At 42.3% G+C, this 15,161-nt stretch overlaps 1 protein-coding gene across 1 annotated transcript in view; it reads right to left on the minus strand.

The window, feature by feature from the left end:
• Positions 1 to 22: 22 nt before the first annotated feature.
• Positions 23 to 15,161, minus strand: part of LOC139307317 (E3 ubiquitin-protein ligase SMURF2-like) — a gene marked incomplete at its 5' end in the record, with an annotated part of 33,200 nt that continues 18,061 nt past the window's right edge. The window contains 12 exons of the mRNA XM_070931133.1: positions 23 to 122; positions 248 to 323; positions 586 to 787; positions 1,020 to 1,140; positions 1,331 to 1,468; positions 1,953 to 2,131; positions 2,598 to 2,712; positions 2,874 to 2,977; positions 5,073 to 5,286; positions 12,062 to 12,118; positions 13,287 to 13,445; positions 15,033 to 15,117. Of these exons, the coding sequence (XP_070787234.1) occupies positions 23 to 122; positions 248 to 323; positions 586 to 787; positions 1,020 to 1,140; positions 1,331 to 1,468; positions 1,953 to 2,131; positions 2,598 to 2,712; positions 2,874 to 2,977; positions 5,073 to 5,286; positions 12,062 to 12,118; positions 13,287 to 13,445; positions 15,033 to 15,117 (1,550 nt within the window). The remainder of the gene's footprint in view (positions 123 to 247; positions 324 to 585; positions 788 to 1,019; positions 1,141 to 1,330; positions 1,469 to 1,952; positions 2,132 to 2,597; positions 2,713 to 2,873; positions 2,978 to 5,072; positions 5,287 to 12,061; positions 12,119 to 13,286; positions 13,446 to 15,032; positions 15,118 to 15,161) is intronic.

Below are 15,161 nucleotides of genomic sequence, written 5' to 3' on the forward strand. Positions count from 1 at the left end.
AGCACACTCTCCAACGTGTCTCTCATTCCACTGCGAAGCCACAGGTCTCCTCGATGGCCGTCAGCAGCTTGTCGTACAGCTTGTCGTAGCTCTCGTAGGGCGGAATGTCAATCCGATTGAAGCTGGAGGGAAGAGGAAGAGAGTTTATATAAAAGAAGCTGTGAGAGATTGAAAGGTATCGTTTTCCATTATCATGATAAAGATTTTGTGCATTTTATGTGTGTCTGCAGGAGCATGTGGCACACACCAGGTATGGGCTTTGGGCAGATTGTTGGTGTTGGCATCGATCTGATGAATGGTGAAGAGTCTGGGCCCCGCAGCACCTGCAGCCAAAACACAAACAGGATCCATCAGGAGCACTTCAGCAAATACAGCCTCTGTTCCATTAGCCAATGCCAGATAAGTTGCTTATCAGAGAGAATACAGAATATTCTTTGTGTGTGTGTGTGTGTGTGTGTATATGGCTAACATTATAATCAGTATTTTGCGAAAGCTACTGGAACAGATGCTCAACCAGAAGTGTGGCATGACCTCAGCTCTCCATAGCTCGACTGGGAAAAACAGGTTAACACAGAGAGTAAGTACCCTGTAAGGCCTTGAAGCCTTGGAGCGGGACTCTGGATGAGCCAGTAACAAACTGCAGCAGCCGGGCCCTCCTCTCCTCGTCGAACGACTCCACGGCTTTCCAAAACCACTTGACGATGTTGCTGTCAGGGGTGCAGTGCTTCAGACGGGTGTTGGACTTCCAGTCAGTGATGTCGATCTTTCCCAGACCACACACTATCAGCTGAAGGTAGAGAGAGAGATACTTAAATATTAACTTGTATTACATTATATCAGAAAACTGTGTTATTGTATTAAGGAAGATGGCATAGATAGAATAGAAAATATATTTTTTGTCAGCAGACAGCAAAAATAACAATTATACACATGAGGGTGTGACTGTGTAAGAAGGGATGCTGGCGATAACTGAGACTGTGAATGGACCGCTTTTATTGTGAAATATTCGTCTGTTGTACCTCCAGTTCTTTCTCATCGAAGGATTTCAGCAGGTGTTGAGGAATAACCTCGTTGAAGCCTTTCTGCAGGGCCAGAAACTGAGCCTCGATGCCATGCAGGAAACGCCAGTTCACATACAACCTGCAGAGAATAAACACATAGGGAGTCCGTCAGTTTGTTTAACACTGACACAGATTCATCATCGTGTCACTGAATTAATGACAAGTCGTGTGACAACAGTGAATATATGGTAATTTTGAGGGCTGAAACTGAACCTGGTTGCTTACTGCATGTTGTGGTCACACCCGTGTCTTTGTGTGTGTGTGCATACCTGACATACTCCTTCTTGGTGTCCTCTGAGACGGGCATACTCTTGCCGTTGGGTTTGAGCTCATGTTGGATGATTTCTCCGTAGGCATTGTGCTCTACACAGAAAGTGTGATCCAAGACGCCAGTGATGTCATTATCCCTGAAGAGGAGGGAGGACAGGTTAGAGATGGTCAGTGATGACTCAGCAGAGATTACGACGTAACAGTAGGTGACATTATCATAAGTAAGACGTTTTAGGTCCTGTCAAGGGAAGATCGTAGCAGCGTCTTGATGTGGAAAACACTCATTCTTAAAAATAACTCCCCGCTGTGTCAAAACACTCAGTTTTACAGTTGTCATCAGCTTAACTGGCAGCAGAGGGCGCCACAGTCATTACAAAGTTGAGGACAGTCTGTGTGTGCATCTTAAGTGTATGTGCTTTTAAGTGTATGCCTTTTTGGTACAATAGGAAAACCAGTATGTAGTCACAGGTTACAGAAAATAACTTTAAAGTAAGTAACTGCTGGGTAACCTGTATTTCTACATGACAATTGCGTTTGCACTTGCACTTAGTGTTAATACCAGTAAGTAACCAGTGAGAGAATTTAGAAAATGATGGGTTGCCTGGAAACAAAGAGTCTTACAGGATCCAGACAAGGCTGTTGTGGAGGTCGGGGTCGACAGACTCCATATCGTCCAGCGTGATCGGTTTGCCCAGCAGCTGTTTGTAGAAGGGCAGAGTGAAGCCTCCGTCGATGTAGTGGCCGTGGAACACCGCCATGCCCATGATACGACCCACGAAGTGGAAGTAAGACAGGTGCTCCTGCACATTAAACAGGGGTATTGAAATGAAGCCTTTCATTCCTACCAGTTTTTATATTATATACATAGATTCAGATTACACAGCTTCAGTTTTTACCACAATGCCAGTACCTAAGAGGAATACCCAGGTTCATTTACAGCATGCATTACCAAAACAAAGTTATATCATTAAGAAATGCTAATTAAGACAATGAATCCCTCATAAGCCTTTTTTATATACACATGAAATTCATGTGATGTCACATGACAGATTAAATTAATCTGAAGACTCGCTGCCATATAAACTTTACGGAGCATTTTTAAAAATGTGTTTCTAGCTTGATCATCCCAAGATATCCTCACAGCATCCTTGTAGATATTCTAATAGAAAGACATTTCAAGCTTCTGTTGGCATCTGATGACTGGTTGAATACATAAATTATTATCATTACAAGTTATATATGATTATAAAACTAAATCATTCCCACCGGGTTGACAGCAGAGTCAGGGTTAATCTGTAGAGTGTAGATGTCATCTCTGGAGTACTGGAACAGGCCGTAGTAGGGGTTCAGCATCTCGTGGGACAGCAGGTATAACCATTCCCTAACACACACACACACACACACACACACACACACACACACACACACACACACACACACAGAGATTCGCTGTGAAAATGTACTTCAAATAATGCTCAAACAAGTATAAAACATGTTTGCTGACATTTAAAGCCACAGGAAAATAAACACGTGACAAAGTACCTTGCTACCCCGCCATAGTCCAGTCCCTCTTCTCCTCTGAATTTGATCATCAGTCTTTTCCAGAGATCCTTTGGACGCATCTTCATCACCTGCCGGTACGACTCCTACAATTCAGCACATACAGAAAATTTAATATGATGCAGAAAACAAGACCAGCTTTAATATCACAGAACATGACTCTACAATATCATTTGAAGGACAGCGCTATTACCTATTAACTTTGGAGATTATCTGGTGTGTGTGTAAAGCAGTTTAACTTTTTAACTAAGTTTAACTACAAAGCTAAGATTGATACGACACCAACACACACCTTCAGAGACACCAGGCACTCACGGTGTGTGAAGATAAACGGCCTGCTCTGTCCAGATACATGTGCCGTGTCCCTACACTTTGGTTAGACTGAGGTATGCTTAAGTAAGTATGCTTTGAATATCGTATTATCTAATTTTTGGACATTATTAGCAGTCAGTAATAATCCAAACTGCGTATGGGACCCTTCTTCTTGATTTTCCAAAATTCTTTTTACAATACACATTGAAACCATTGAAGGCTCCAGTGAGATCAAGCAGCTAGCAGCAGTATTAACGAGAACTATACCAATAAGTTGTTACTAGCTAGTGATGGGAAATGATCTGATTCCTGCAGTAGACGTCCGTAACTCAGCTCGAGCCTGACAGGGCCCGCATACTGCACACTTGGGGCAGACTCTAGCCTAAAATACAATAAATATTACGAGCATTAAATATTACTCGTAAATTATTGCTTTAAAAATAGTAAATCGATTCAAGAGCATCCTGGTAATTCTGTCTCTGCGTCTCTTCATCCAACCTCTCCCCCCAGTTATAGTTAATTAAGTAGTCAGTGTGTTTGCTTTTTACATTACATAAGAGTCATCTCTCTGTCTGTCCTCTCAGAGGAGTCCAAAGACTCCGAGGTAAACACAGCAACAGCGCTGCTGCAACTGTGAAAGCCTGACAGAGCTAGGCCACACAGAGTCGGCTGTAAGATGCTTTTAAACACACACACACACACACACACACACAAACTAATCTCCATTGAACTAATCGTGGAATGGACACTGAGTGAAATATTTAATTTGTGTTAAGCACATGTCAACTTGTGGCACAGAACACAGACTAGAACCACTTTAAGTACATGCACACACTCGCATGAACACACTGCCAGCTGTAAACTGTAGCACTGATTCCTGCATGAAAACCTCAAGTGGATCTGCAGGGCTGGTTTTCACACTTAACTTTCCCCTTCCACAGCTGTCACGTCGAAGGAGGATGAAGTCATATTTTTCATTGCTTAACTTGTAGTCATGAAGTTATGTCTGGCCCCGAATACTTGCCACTGCTGCCTTAGCTCCTTTCTTCACCCGCTCCTTCCCACCCTCCCCTCCCCTCCCCCTCCATCTCCATCTATTTAGCAGCTGAAATCATCCAGAAAAAATGCCTTGCCTTGGTAGAACAAATGATTGGGAGAGCAAGAAAAAGAGAGACAGAGGAGGAGAAGAAAAGTAACAGAGAAATAGTTTTTTTGTGGTGTTTTCTGTTCTGCTTTTCCCTGGAAATCATAAAGCGATTCTAAGTACTGGTTCTGTGTTGCCCTGGGCCCTTTTCTGGTGCACATCGTAAATGGGGTGAAAGAATGTCAGTAAATGCACAGATCTGGTTTGTGAGCGTTCCGCTTTTGTTTTCATGGACGTTCAGAGTTTGCATGACGCTTTGAATGCCAGATAATGGATTTTACAAACACATGGTCAATGCACATTGTACACATTTATGGTAAATTCTGGGTTGTTATGCATTCGTTTATGTGCATGTGTTCGCAGCTGTGCTTAGATGCCCTTTAACAGTCAACCAAATGTTTCCTTTTATGGTTTAAAACACATCAGAAATTTTTGTTTAAGGGTGTCATGTTCAGGAGTATCAAGAATGTTTTTTTTTAGCTGAACACGTGCACTCCTGAAGTGGAACATTTCAGACAAATTAAGTGTCAGGCTCATGATGTTTCATAATCTATAAACTTAAAGAAAGGTAGTGTTTGTCTTGCAGTTTCCTAAGTAGCATGACTGTTCTTAATAGCATTAGGCTACTTAAACAAGTGCATTGTTAACATGTTGTTTGTGTATCAGTGTATGAAAGGGTCATCCTCTATTCAGGTGTGTAGTTTGTCTTTTTTTTTTTTTTTTACCTCAAATATCTCCTCACGGCAGACCTCGATGCGGCAGTGGCCAGCCTGGGGTTGTTGCTGAGAAAGTTCCTGCCGCAGGATCTTCAGCTTCTGCACCAGGTCTCTCTTGTATTTGGGCACCGTCAGGCACTCTGCCTCTTCAGGCAACTGGGCGGGTGACAGAACTTGCTGAGGGACCCCAGGACCACTCTGGTCCTTCGTCTGAGGCGGATGACTGGTGGGGATAATGTGGATGAAGGAGAGGTTGAGGATGAGCCGTCAAGGAGGGATGGAGGGAGAGCAACAAGGTATGAATGGGCAGATGAGTGACAAGAAAGAAAAGAAGAGTCATATGTCAGTAGGATTCACCATTCACTTAAACAGCAGTATTAAAACAGTTTGTCCTGAGCTGCTCTCCAATTTCCCTTTGATGTATTACAGCTGTTTACTGTCACATGGTCATTGGGATATTGTATTTGTCTTGTGCACTGCTTTGACTCCAGTGAAGGAAACAGATTTATACAAAGATAGAAGAAAGAGGGATATGTCCTGTAGGGAATTCCCCAGCCCCTTCATCTCAAATATCCTCTAACCGCTGAACTGGGGAGTTTTGTAAGAATTTCCCTCTCTAGCCCTCACCCTCCTCTCTCCTCTCAAAGCAAAGAGCACTAAACAGAGCTCTAAGCCCCGAGTAAATCTGATCCAGATCTGTGAACAGGCTGAGGCTTTGACCAGACGCTTGGTAAATATCACCACCAGGAAAGACCGAGAGAGGGAGATAAACCCTGAGTAAGCAGAGAGAAAGAGATACACACAGACGAAAGGAAAGAGAGAGGGGAAGAAATATACAAAAGGAGAGCGGTGTAAGAGTAGCTGGCGCCTCTGGCTAGCTCAGCTGAACAGATAAGTTGATGTGTTCTCTTTGCTCTCCTTCATCACGCATTTCTCTCTGACATTTCCAACTTTAATCATTTGAATTCCCCCCTAAATCATTACTCCAGCTGCGTCTCTGTGTCTTCAACTCGTGTCCATCCCTAGACATCTTTGCTTCCTGTCGGTTGTTTCCCAGTAGGTACCCCTGCCCACCACGAACTGCAACTGGAACTTCCATCATCCGACCACCCTTCCTCATACTAAGAGGTGGAGGAAAAATAAAACAGCATTTCTGTAAACTTCAAGTCTCGTTTTCGTCGACTGGCACAAGCACTGAAGTTGACTTTCTCTTAGCTGCAAATTCATGTTCATGTTTGCCTGACAAAAGTGCAGCCTTGTTTTGTAATTTTGCAATTTCAAGACAACAAGTGTGGGAAAGGATGCGAGCTGGGAAGCATGCCTGTAGTACAGTGGAATGAGGAACTAAACTCGAGGAACTTAGCTCTAGACCTTTCGCCCCCTTTTGCTCTCTTGCCTTTCAGGGCCTGTATATTCTAAAAAAGATGGGACAACTATAACATTCAATCTTGACAAAGGTGGGCCATGGTCAGTGTTTTAGTTCAGCCCTCCTCCAGCCCTCATTGTGGTGTTGGTGGTGGGATGCCTGGGTGGGCCCCGTAAAAACATAATCCATCTCTCCCTTCAAGAGGACAGCAGCCCTCATTTTCCTGTGAGCAGACGCTGAGCCAGCAGAGGACTTCTTTAAAAAGAAGCTACTGTCCTCCGCTGGGAGTGTCGAGGCTGCTGTCGGCCAAACAAAGAGGCCTAAATTGGAATATAAAAAGGAAGGAGAGACCTTCTAAGGTAGCAGCACATAGCCACCCACTTATTCCGACACTCGTTGCACACTTGGGTTCTCTGGTTCAGTGGGTTGAAAAAGGCCTCGTCTATTTGGGCTTTCCAAACTAAACGGGTGCAGTGTTTCGCCAGTCTATCCCTGTACAATCAAGTACGCTACTATTTATTTTATTGGCAGGCGCTGGGGCTCCTAGCATGTCAAAGAAAGGGTAAGACTGCAATGGAGCAGTCCTGAAAACCACTTTAGGAAGGAGGAGGGGAAGAAAAGATGGCCTTAAAACAAAATGGAATGAGTTGCTTTTGGCTGGGAGGCTGAAGAACCATATAATAAAGCGTAATTTCAGCGCACTTTTTTTTTCCTTCTGAGGACACAGTGTAATTAAAAATACGTTTCGACATAGTTCAGCGTCTCTGGTTTCCAAACGGGACGAGCTCTGCATATTTGATGGTAAATATAGAAAATACAAGCACAGCAAAGCTGAAAATCTGCTCGAGCCAAAAGAGAGAAATGGTTCCTATTGCTGTGACAGCTCGGGTGAAATACGACGATTGGGGAGAAATATAAACTTTCAAATTCAATATAAGAGCCAGAGGACTTTATTATTGTTATTCCAAGGTGGAAGGAGCGGGAGGAAAAGAAACTGGAGAAGTCAAGTAATGAAGGAGTGAACGCTTGCCAGAACTGGGTCACCTGCACCTGAACCTGCAGAGTCATGATAGGCATCCATCCTCTTTCTGTGTTTGCAGGGAGGCAGACTGGGTGTGTGTTAGGTGAAAGAGTGCAAGCACGAGAGCACAAGGCTGTGTGTTTGTGTGTGTAAGAGAAAGTGAACTTGCTTCTTTTCCACAGCAGCTGGCACAGGTGGGCTGAAATTAGTGTTAAGTAGGTGTAGTGGTGTTAAAGCCACACCAGGAACCCAAACACACCCACTCTGCCCCCCACCCAGCCCAGAGAATCAAAGGGCCCTTTATGAGTCGATCTGGTCTGAGTATCAGCTGGTGCCTGCTCTTTTACACTTGCCTAAATAGCAGGAGAGGACAGAGAGGTCGGCCAAACACTGCAGCCAACTCTACAGAACGTAGAGGCAAAGTGCGTGTGTGTGCATGTGTGTAGAGAATGATTTACTTGGACAATATGTGAGCGCTTTGCCAGTAAACATGTGATCTCTAACATTCTTCCCACCTACCAAGCAACCACATCTGTACACTTATACCAGAAATACAGGAAACCAGCAGCAGGCAGACTGCAGTGATGAGACTGCCTACTGACAAAAATATGTTGCATCTGACAAAACCATGAGAATACCAAATGAAAGCATTGCAAAATGTTGCCATTACAGAAGACAATCTGCTGTACTTTCTGTATGCACACTTTCTCATAAAAATATAGACATTACATAAAATATGGCAAAGTCACAAACCTAGAACAGGCAGAAATCATACTGCATACAGCATATGAGAGCAAAAAACCAGTTCACACCGACTACAGACTGCCGTACATTGTCAAATAGAACAGGAGTGAAATTATTTTTGTATTGACTTGATCTTTCAACTACATGACCAAGGCCCTGTAATCCTGCTCACTCCCATACAGACAGCCCTACAATGTTCCACATACAGACAGATTTACCCTGCTATATATACTGTTTAGACGGCTGGCATTTACTGTACCATCAAGGCACATGCAAGGTTTGAAAAGTACAGTAGATATGTCAAATCCTGTATATATTGTACATATATACGTATACTGTGTGAGGGCTTTATTGCTAAACCAATCATTTGCATTTATATTTATCTTTCACAGGTTAAATACACCACACACCTGTAATGTACCAAATATAATATATAATCACCAACCCTAACCCTTAAAACATCAATGCAAATGTTGATATAAATGTCATGAAGAATAATAACTCGGTTGGGAAAATACCTGCTGATGCCCACTAAACCTAAATCTAGCAGCAACTATAAATACCTTCAGCAAACACTGATGTAATCTTTCAGACATATACTATGAGCTGGTTCAAGGGAGGAAGCCAAGTATGTGAGAGACAGTGTGGCAGACCACAGTAATGCAGCTGTGTCTGACTGTCTGACAATTCAAGGCCTTCATCAGTCTAAGGTCGATGGCAACAGGGCTGTCTGAGTCACATTTAAACCAAGCTGTGTCCTGGAGGACTCTGTAGACTGAGGTGCAAATTGCAGATTCACAATGTTGTAATGTCAAATCTGTTCCACGCCGTCTAATCTTGCAGACAAAACACAAACTGTTTCTACAGACGAGGGGTAAAAACCCCCACTAAATAACAAAATGGGTTAAGAGATGCAATGTAAATTAACAGTTGTTAAGTTCTAGGCAACAAAAATTTGTCTGCAGTTTTTGTTAGCGGGACGATGAGGACAATTTTCTAAATGAAACAAACTACTGTAGTCAAACCTATAAACTTGACAGGCTTCACATGTATCATTAAAATGACTACCTATGGTTAAAGGAAAGCTAGGAAAGCTTTAAATTGATTGATTTTTTGCCTGACAACACTGGGGAGGTAGTGACACTGCAACACTTCATTGACAAAACACCAGGCACTAAGATGCATCCCAAGAGCTCGGTCAACCATCACGTCTGGCAACTCAGCATCCAACAGTTTCCTCTGATAGAAACAGACTCATTATTTCAGTATTTCTACGATCAGTCTCTTTTCAGGTCGAGGCCGACAGCGCGGCTTGCTGTAGCGTTTTATTTCAAGTCAACACGTTTCTTTTTTTCAGTGTCTCTCCTGACTTAATCAAATCATGTCTCTCTCCCCTGTAACTGTTAAATTTGTTTGACTGACCATCTCTGTTTGCTCCTTTGCCAATATGCTGCTATATTTTATTCTTTTGATTTCATTTTGTATCTGTCTGCCAGAAAAGAAGAACAAGAACATTAAAAGAGAGAAAGATGCATCCCTACAACAATAAAAACATATTGCAATGGTACACAGGAAACAGAGGCACAACAGCTCAATGTTTCTCTTACCAGTATGCAAGAGAAATTTCCCTTTGCGCTCCCTCTCTCTGCAGTATGCATACTTTTCTTTGCAACCCCTTTCCACTGAACAAAATCAAAATACTATCTACAGAATTCTGTAGATAGTATTTTGAAGAAAAACACAAGATGCATTTTTGCTTAAGCCCCACACACAAGCATGAGGTAACATGCACTCAGCTGGTCCTGACATGCAACCCCCCTACAACCACCACCTTCAATCTCCCTATATGGAAACAGGTCAGTGCAGCGCTGCATTGTAGCAGGGTCATGGTGTGTGTGTGTGTGTGGCGGACCTATGTGGATGTTGGGTGAAATATTCTTAAATCCTGGCGTTGATAAAAGACAGATGTCTTGACACTGAGCCAGCAGAGAGGCTGATAACTTTAACAGTTTTTGGAGCACAGCAGAGGGCGGGCGGCAGAGGAGAGAGAATGAGTGAGGACAGAGGACAGAGGAGATGAGATGATAAAAAGAAATTAATGAGGACAGTTGGAAAGAGGAGAAAAGAAAAGGTAGAAAAGGTATGGCAGTGGTTTCACTAGTTGTACTGGTTTCTCTTGATATAGGAGAGACGGTACAACAACATTAACACTTTTGTTAATTGTCAAATGTATGTACAGTACAGTATGTGTCTCCCCATGTGGCCTCTGTATTTCTGCTTGATGTTGTTTTAGTTTGTGGGCCCACTATCAGTCACTCTGGGTGTTTAGAGTTCAGCCTCTCACCCAGTAAACAATCCACCATTAAGTCTGTGTTATTGAGACCATTTAGCACGCCCAATAAAATGTTCTGTTTCAGAGCCAAAGCTGAGAAAAAGCTTAAATTGAAGAAATTGTATTTTCAGACAACCGCACTGAACTAATCTATTCTCAGTCTCTCTACAACTTTGAGAAACATACATTTAAATAAAATACAGTTAGATGTTTTTAGACAATACACACACACACACACACACACACACAATGATACATTATAAATATTAAAATGTATTATACATTTTAAACTTAACTTTTAACTTAAGTTAACAAAATGATCATGTCAAGTTCTACTTTTGCACTACTACACTACACACTACTACTACTACATACAGTTGATTTGGTGAATAGTCTTAACGTTACAATAAAAATCTGCTGCGACACAAACTGTCCATAAAGAGTGTTTAAAGATTTTGTTTTCATTAATCAGCGTGCATCACGGCAAGCTGCATTCGAAATTAGAGCTTGTTAATTTTGACCTTCTCAAAGTCCTAAAACTTTGTCTGGACTCCCTCAAATCTCTCCTAATAAGGAATCAGACTAGAAGTTAATGATGCCGACTGGCTAACATAGCTGAGCTTCAACTCACAACCAGAGGCTGTTCTGACACATATGGATACTATTTGACCAAATGACCAGATGTTGATTTCCCAAACATGTCTATCGCAGCCAGCCGCTGTTATTGAAAGAAGTTTTGACAAAGAATTTGCACTAAAAAAGCAAAGGGGGAAAATCTCCACATCTCTCCATGTTCCTCTTGTGCTAATGATTCCTGCCTCACACACTGGCCGGCGGAAAGGGAGCTTCCTGACAGCCAAAACACCTGAAGAACAATCGTAGAAGTCGGTTGATCATATATCTAGATCACGAATGTCATAACTGTACTAGTTGTCATTTTCTCTAAATTACTCAGCTGAGGAGCTGCCACGCTGCTAAAGCATCTAGCCCAAGCTGCGGTGCTAACACGGGTTTAGTATCATTTTCCTGAGTGGGGTCGGCGGCTTCACCAGTCCTCTCTGCTGGTTTAGCTGCCTACGAGCTGATCTTCAGTGGAGGCAGACTGCTGACAGACAGCACAAACACACTGAAAGATCGACTGACAGTCCCCGATACAGACAGCCAGTGTGTGTGTGTGTGTGTTTTGAACTTGAATGACATCCACATGAAAGTCAAGCTCGAGGAAGGTTATGCACGTATACACATAAACACACACACACAGAGACTGGACATTCCCCTCTGGAAAAGATCACAGTCAGCATTTTCTCTCATGATAGTGTAAGAATGTGTGTGTGGGAAGCTTTGAGTGACTGGCTGCTGAACCTGCTTTATACAGACAGCTGGGGTGAGTGTATGAAAATGTCTCCCAACCTGTGTGTGCTGGTTGCATTGTTCACATGCATGTTTGTCATAGACCATGTGCAAGAATGTGTATGTATGAACACACGTGTATGTCTGCACAAATGTCCGTGTGTGTGTGTGTGTTTGTGGGTTACCTGAGGTTAGTGTTTTGGCTGTCCATGGCCACACGGGAACCATTTGGACTTGGGCTGCTGGAGAAAACAGGAGGGGAGAAGGGAGGAAAAGACAGAGAAAGACAAAGAGGGCGAAAAGGGCATAAAACAGAATGGGAACGACAGGGAGGAGGATTGGAGCGTTGAAAACAACAGGGGACGGGATTTACAAAAGGGAACAACGAGGCAGGACAAAGAGAAAAAGAGTAATACAGAGGAGATAAGTAAGAGGACACAAAGAAACAGAATTAAAATCAAAAAGAGAAACAAGAAAATGACAACAGAAGAGAAAAGAAGCAGAGACATAGGAACATGGAGACGAATGCAGAGAGGAAATGGATGAAAAGATAGCAGCGTCAGTGAGAAAGGCAGAAAGAGGAGGATGGGAAAAGACAATCAACACAGACATGAGACAGGCAGAGGACAGGGAGAAGGACAAGAAGAGAACAAAAATATAAGGTGAGATGAATGAAGCCAAGACAGCCATCAGTGATCATTTTACAGCAGACATATTAATTGCTGGTGAATTCATGACTGTAGTGTGTATCACAGGTTCCAAACTGTTTTTCCCCTCTCTTCAGGTTATTCCAGCATCCCCAGACAGGAGTCATCATGTCCATTTCCAGGACGGATAGTGTGAGTGTGAAGCCGCTTTTAAAAACACTAAGCCGCTGACACTCCTGCTAACAGTCATCAGTGGAAAATAATTCAGAGACTAAAGAGAGGTCCGTAAACTAAACCAAGACCGACAGCACAGTTGTGCGTCAGCAGTGAGTAGAGACAAAATACTGGACTTGGTTTAAAGCCTTAACATATAAAAATAGGCATCACATGAGCATAATATGTGCATTAACCCCACGATGTGTCTGAAACTTGTTTGAAGCATCACATTTTGATTTGTTGTGTTTCCTTTCTTTTCCAGTTCATTTTCCTTTATTTACATCTGTCATAAGTCTATGTTTTTGCCATCACTAATTTGAGTATTCAGGGTAGAAGGGACCGTTAACTATAGCAGTAAAGCAGCAGTAAATATACATATTTGCGTGCAGCAACATATTTGACCATTTCTGTTTTGGAAGAGTTTAAGAGTTGTGTGTAATTATACTTGATGCTTTTATGTAGAAAAAAAGTCATTGGTAACACAAATCTAAACCACAATATTTCTTTGTTCTGGGGGCTCAAACGCATCAATGACTGATACACTCACTTGAGCACTAGATGCAGGTTAGCAGATAACCGCGGGTCTGTGAACTGTGTTGTTCGATTGTTGTGGTCGACAAAGTAGACGCGGCCGGTGGCTGTGTTTCTGATCTCCCAGCCTGGTGGCAGTGGGCCCAGCTCCTCACAGTTCACATTGCTTAGGTCCCTGAACGAAGAAAAAAAGACACATAGAAACCATTAGCGACAATGATAGTACAATTTAAATGTAATTCTAAATTGAACTATTAATACATACAAACACATATACTGCATAAAACAGGCCGGCTGACAGAGCAGCAATGATCTTTGACTAGTTTAAGTACTTTAGGATTATGATGCACTACTATATAATTGATTGGCCTCAGATGGGAGATAATTACCTCCTAACATAGATTATAAAGTAATTATATAATTAAGTTGCTTAACAAACTCCTTAGCTGCTGAATCCCATCGGAGTCACTGTCCCTTTGTGGTGTTCAGGATTTTCTGAAGAGCACAATTAAACAAGAGACCCTGCTCCACTGTGGTTTTACATTTTTACAACCGTCATTAGGTATGATGTATTGTTGGCTGCTTTTCTAAAGTTCAACGGTAAGTAGTAGTAATAAGTAGGTAATTGCTTTTAAAAACACACAACTACAATAAACCTGTTCAATAAATATTTCATTTTTAATGAAGAATAATTTAATAACTGTAAATAAATGTCATCCTTTCAATAGCAAATGTAGTGTTGTACTGGTAGAAGTGATGAAATATGGGTTGGCATTAACATTTATATGAAGCAGTACGTAGACATTTCCTTTACAGCATGTTCACAGGACTCAGCCAATCAGAACTCAGGACGAGAGCACTCAACAGACCCAAGAGCATCAGTGACATTAACCTCGCCATTATCCTTCTGACAAAGTAGTTGTTCTAATTTCTTGATTCCTCTTCTCTTCTGTAAACTGACATCCCTGTCAGGAGAAACCTCAGCCCTGATCTGGGACAACGCCGTAGCCTAAGGAGGACTTGTGCTTGTGTGTGTGTGTGTGTGTGTGTGTGTGTATGTATACTTTGTCCTTGCGTGAAGTGAGGACACATCACTCAGGGACAAAGCACATGCCTCGCTGCACTCATCACAACATACTGGGTCATTTTAGCAGCTCTGTCCAAAATGACCAAACCCAGAGGTTTGCTGCTGTGAGTTGGATGTTAAATGCATGTGCTTCATCGACTGAGCTGCAGCTACACCGAGACATGGCCAAAAGTGTAGCGCAATAGCACTGCTTGTAATCTCTGGTGAATTAACTTGTGGGCTATTGAGAGTTGGTTCTGCATTTGATTGAATGCAGAACCACTGGCCTGCGGTGAGTTCAGCTCAACATCTGTCCAAAAATGTTCTTCCAACTCTACATCGGACTCAGGGGTCATTAGTTTGGCTGGCTCTGACATGAGCCTGAAATTTGACTAATAAGACTGTTTTTGAACACAACTGAGCAATTAAGTGAGAAATTAGGTTTGATGCAGCCCAGTCAAGTCCAGTTTGGGCCTGTCAGGTTTGGGAATATACGTCAGGTTTTATATTAGGATTAAAAACAATACAGACTGTCAGCACTGCACTGCATTTATCATGTGTTTAAGCCAATGTGTCTCTGAGATAATTATGCCAATATTAATAGCTCTTAAAAACATTCATCAAAAGAAAGTACTTTATAAATGGATACAAATTTGGACCATGAAGATGGAAAAATATAAACACAAAAGGAGTTACCTGGGCACCCGGGGGTCATGCCAGGTGCTGACTCCAGTCTGTGTGTGGAGGAAGTAGACCTGCCCCTGCTGAGTTGTTCTTTGCTCTGAAACAGAGAGAAAAAAATGATTGGAATTAATATGTCAAAAA

The sequence above is a fragment of the Enoplosus armatus genome, unplaced genomic scaffold (assembly GCF_043641665.1).
Source record: "Enoplosus armatus isolate fEnoArm2 unplaced genomic scaffold, fEnoArm2.hap1 Scaffold_82, whole genome shotgun sequence".
Taxonomy (NCBI): domain Eukaryota; kingdom Metazoa; phylum Chordata; class Actinopteri; order Centrarchiformes; family Enoplosidae; genus Enoplosus; species Enoplosus armatus.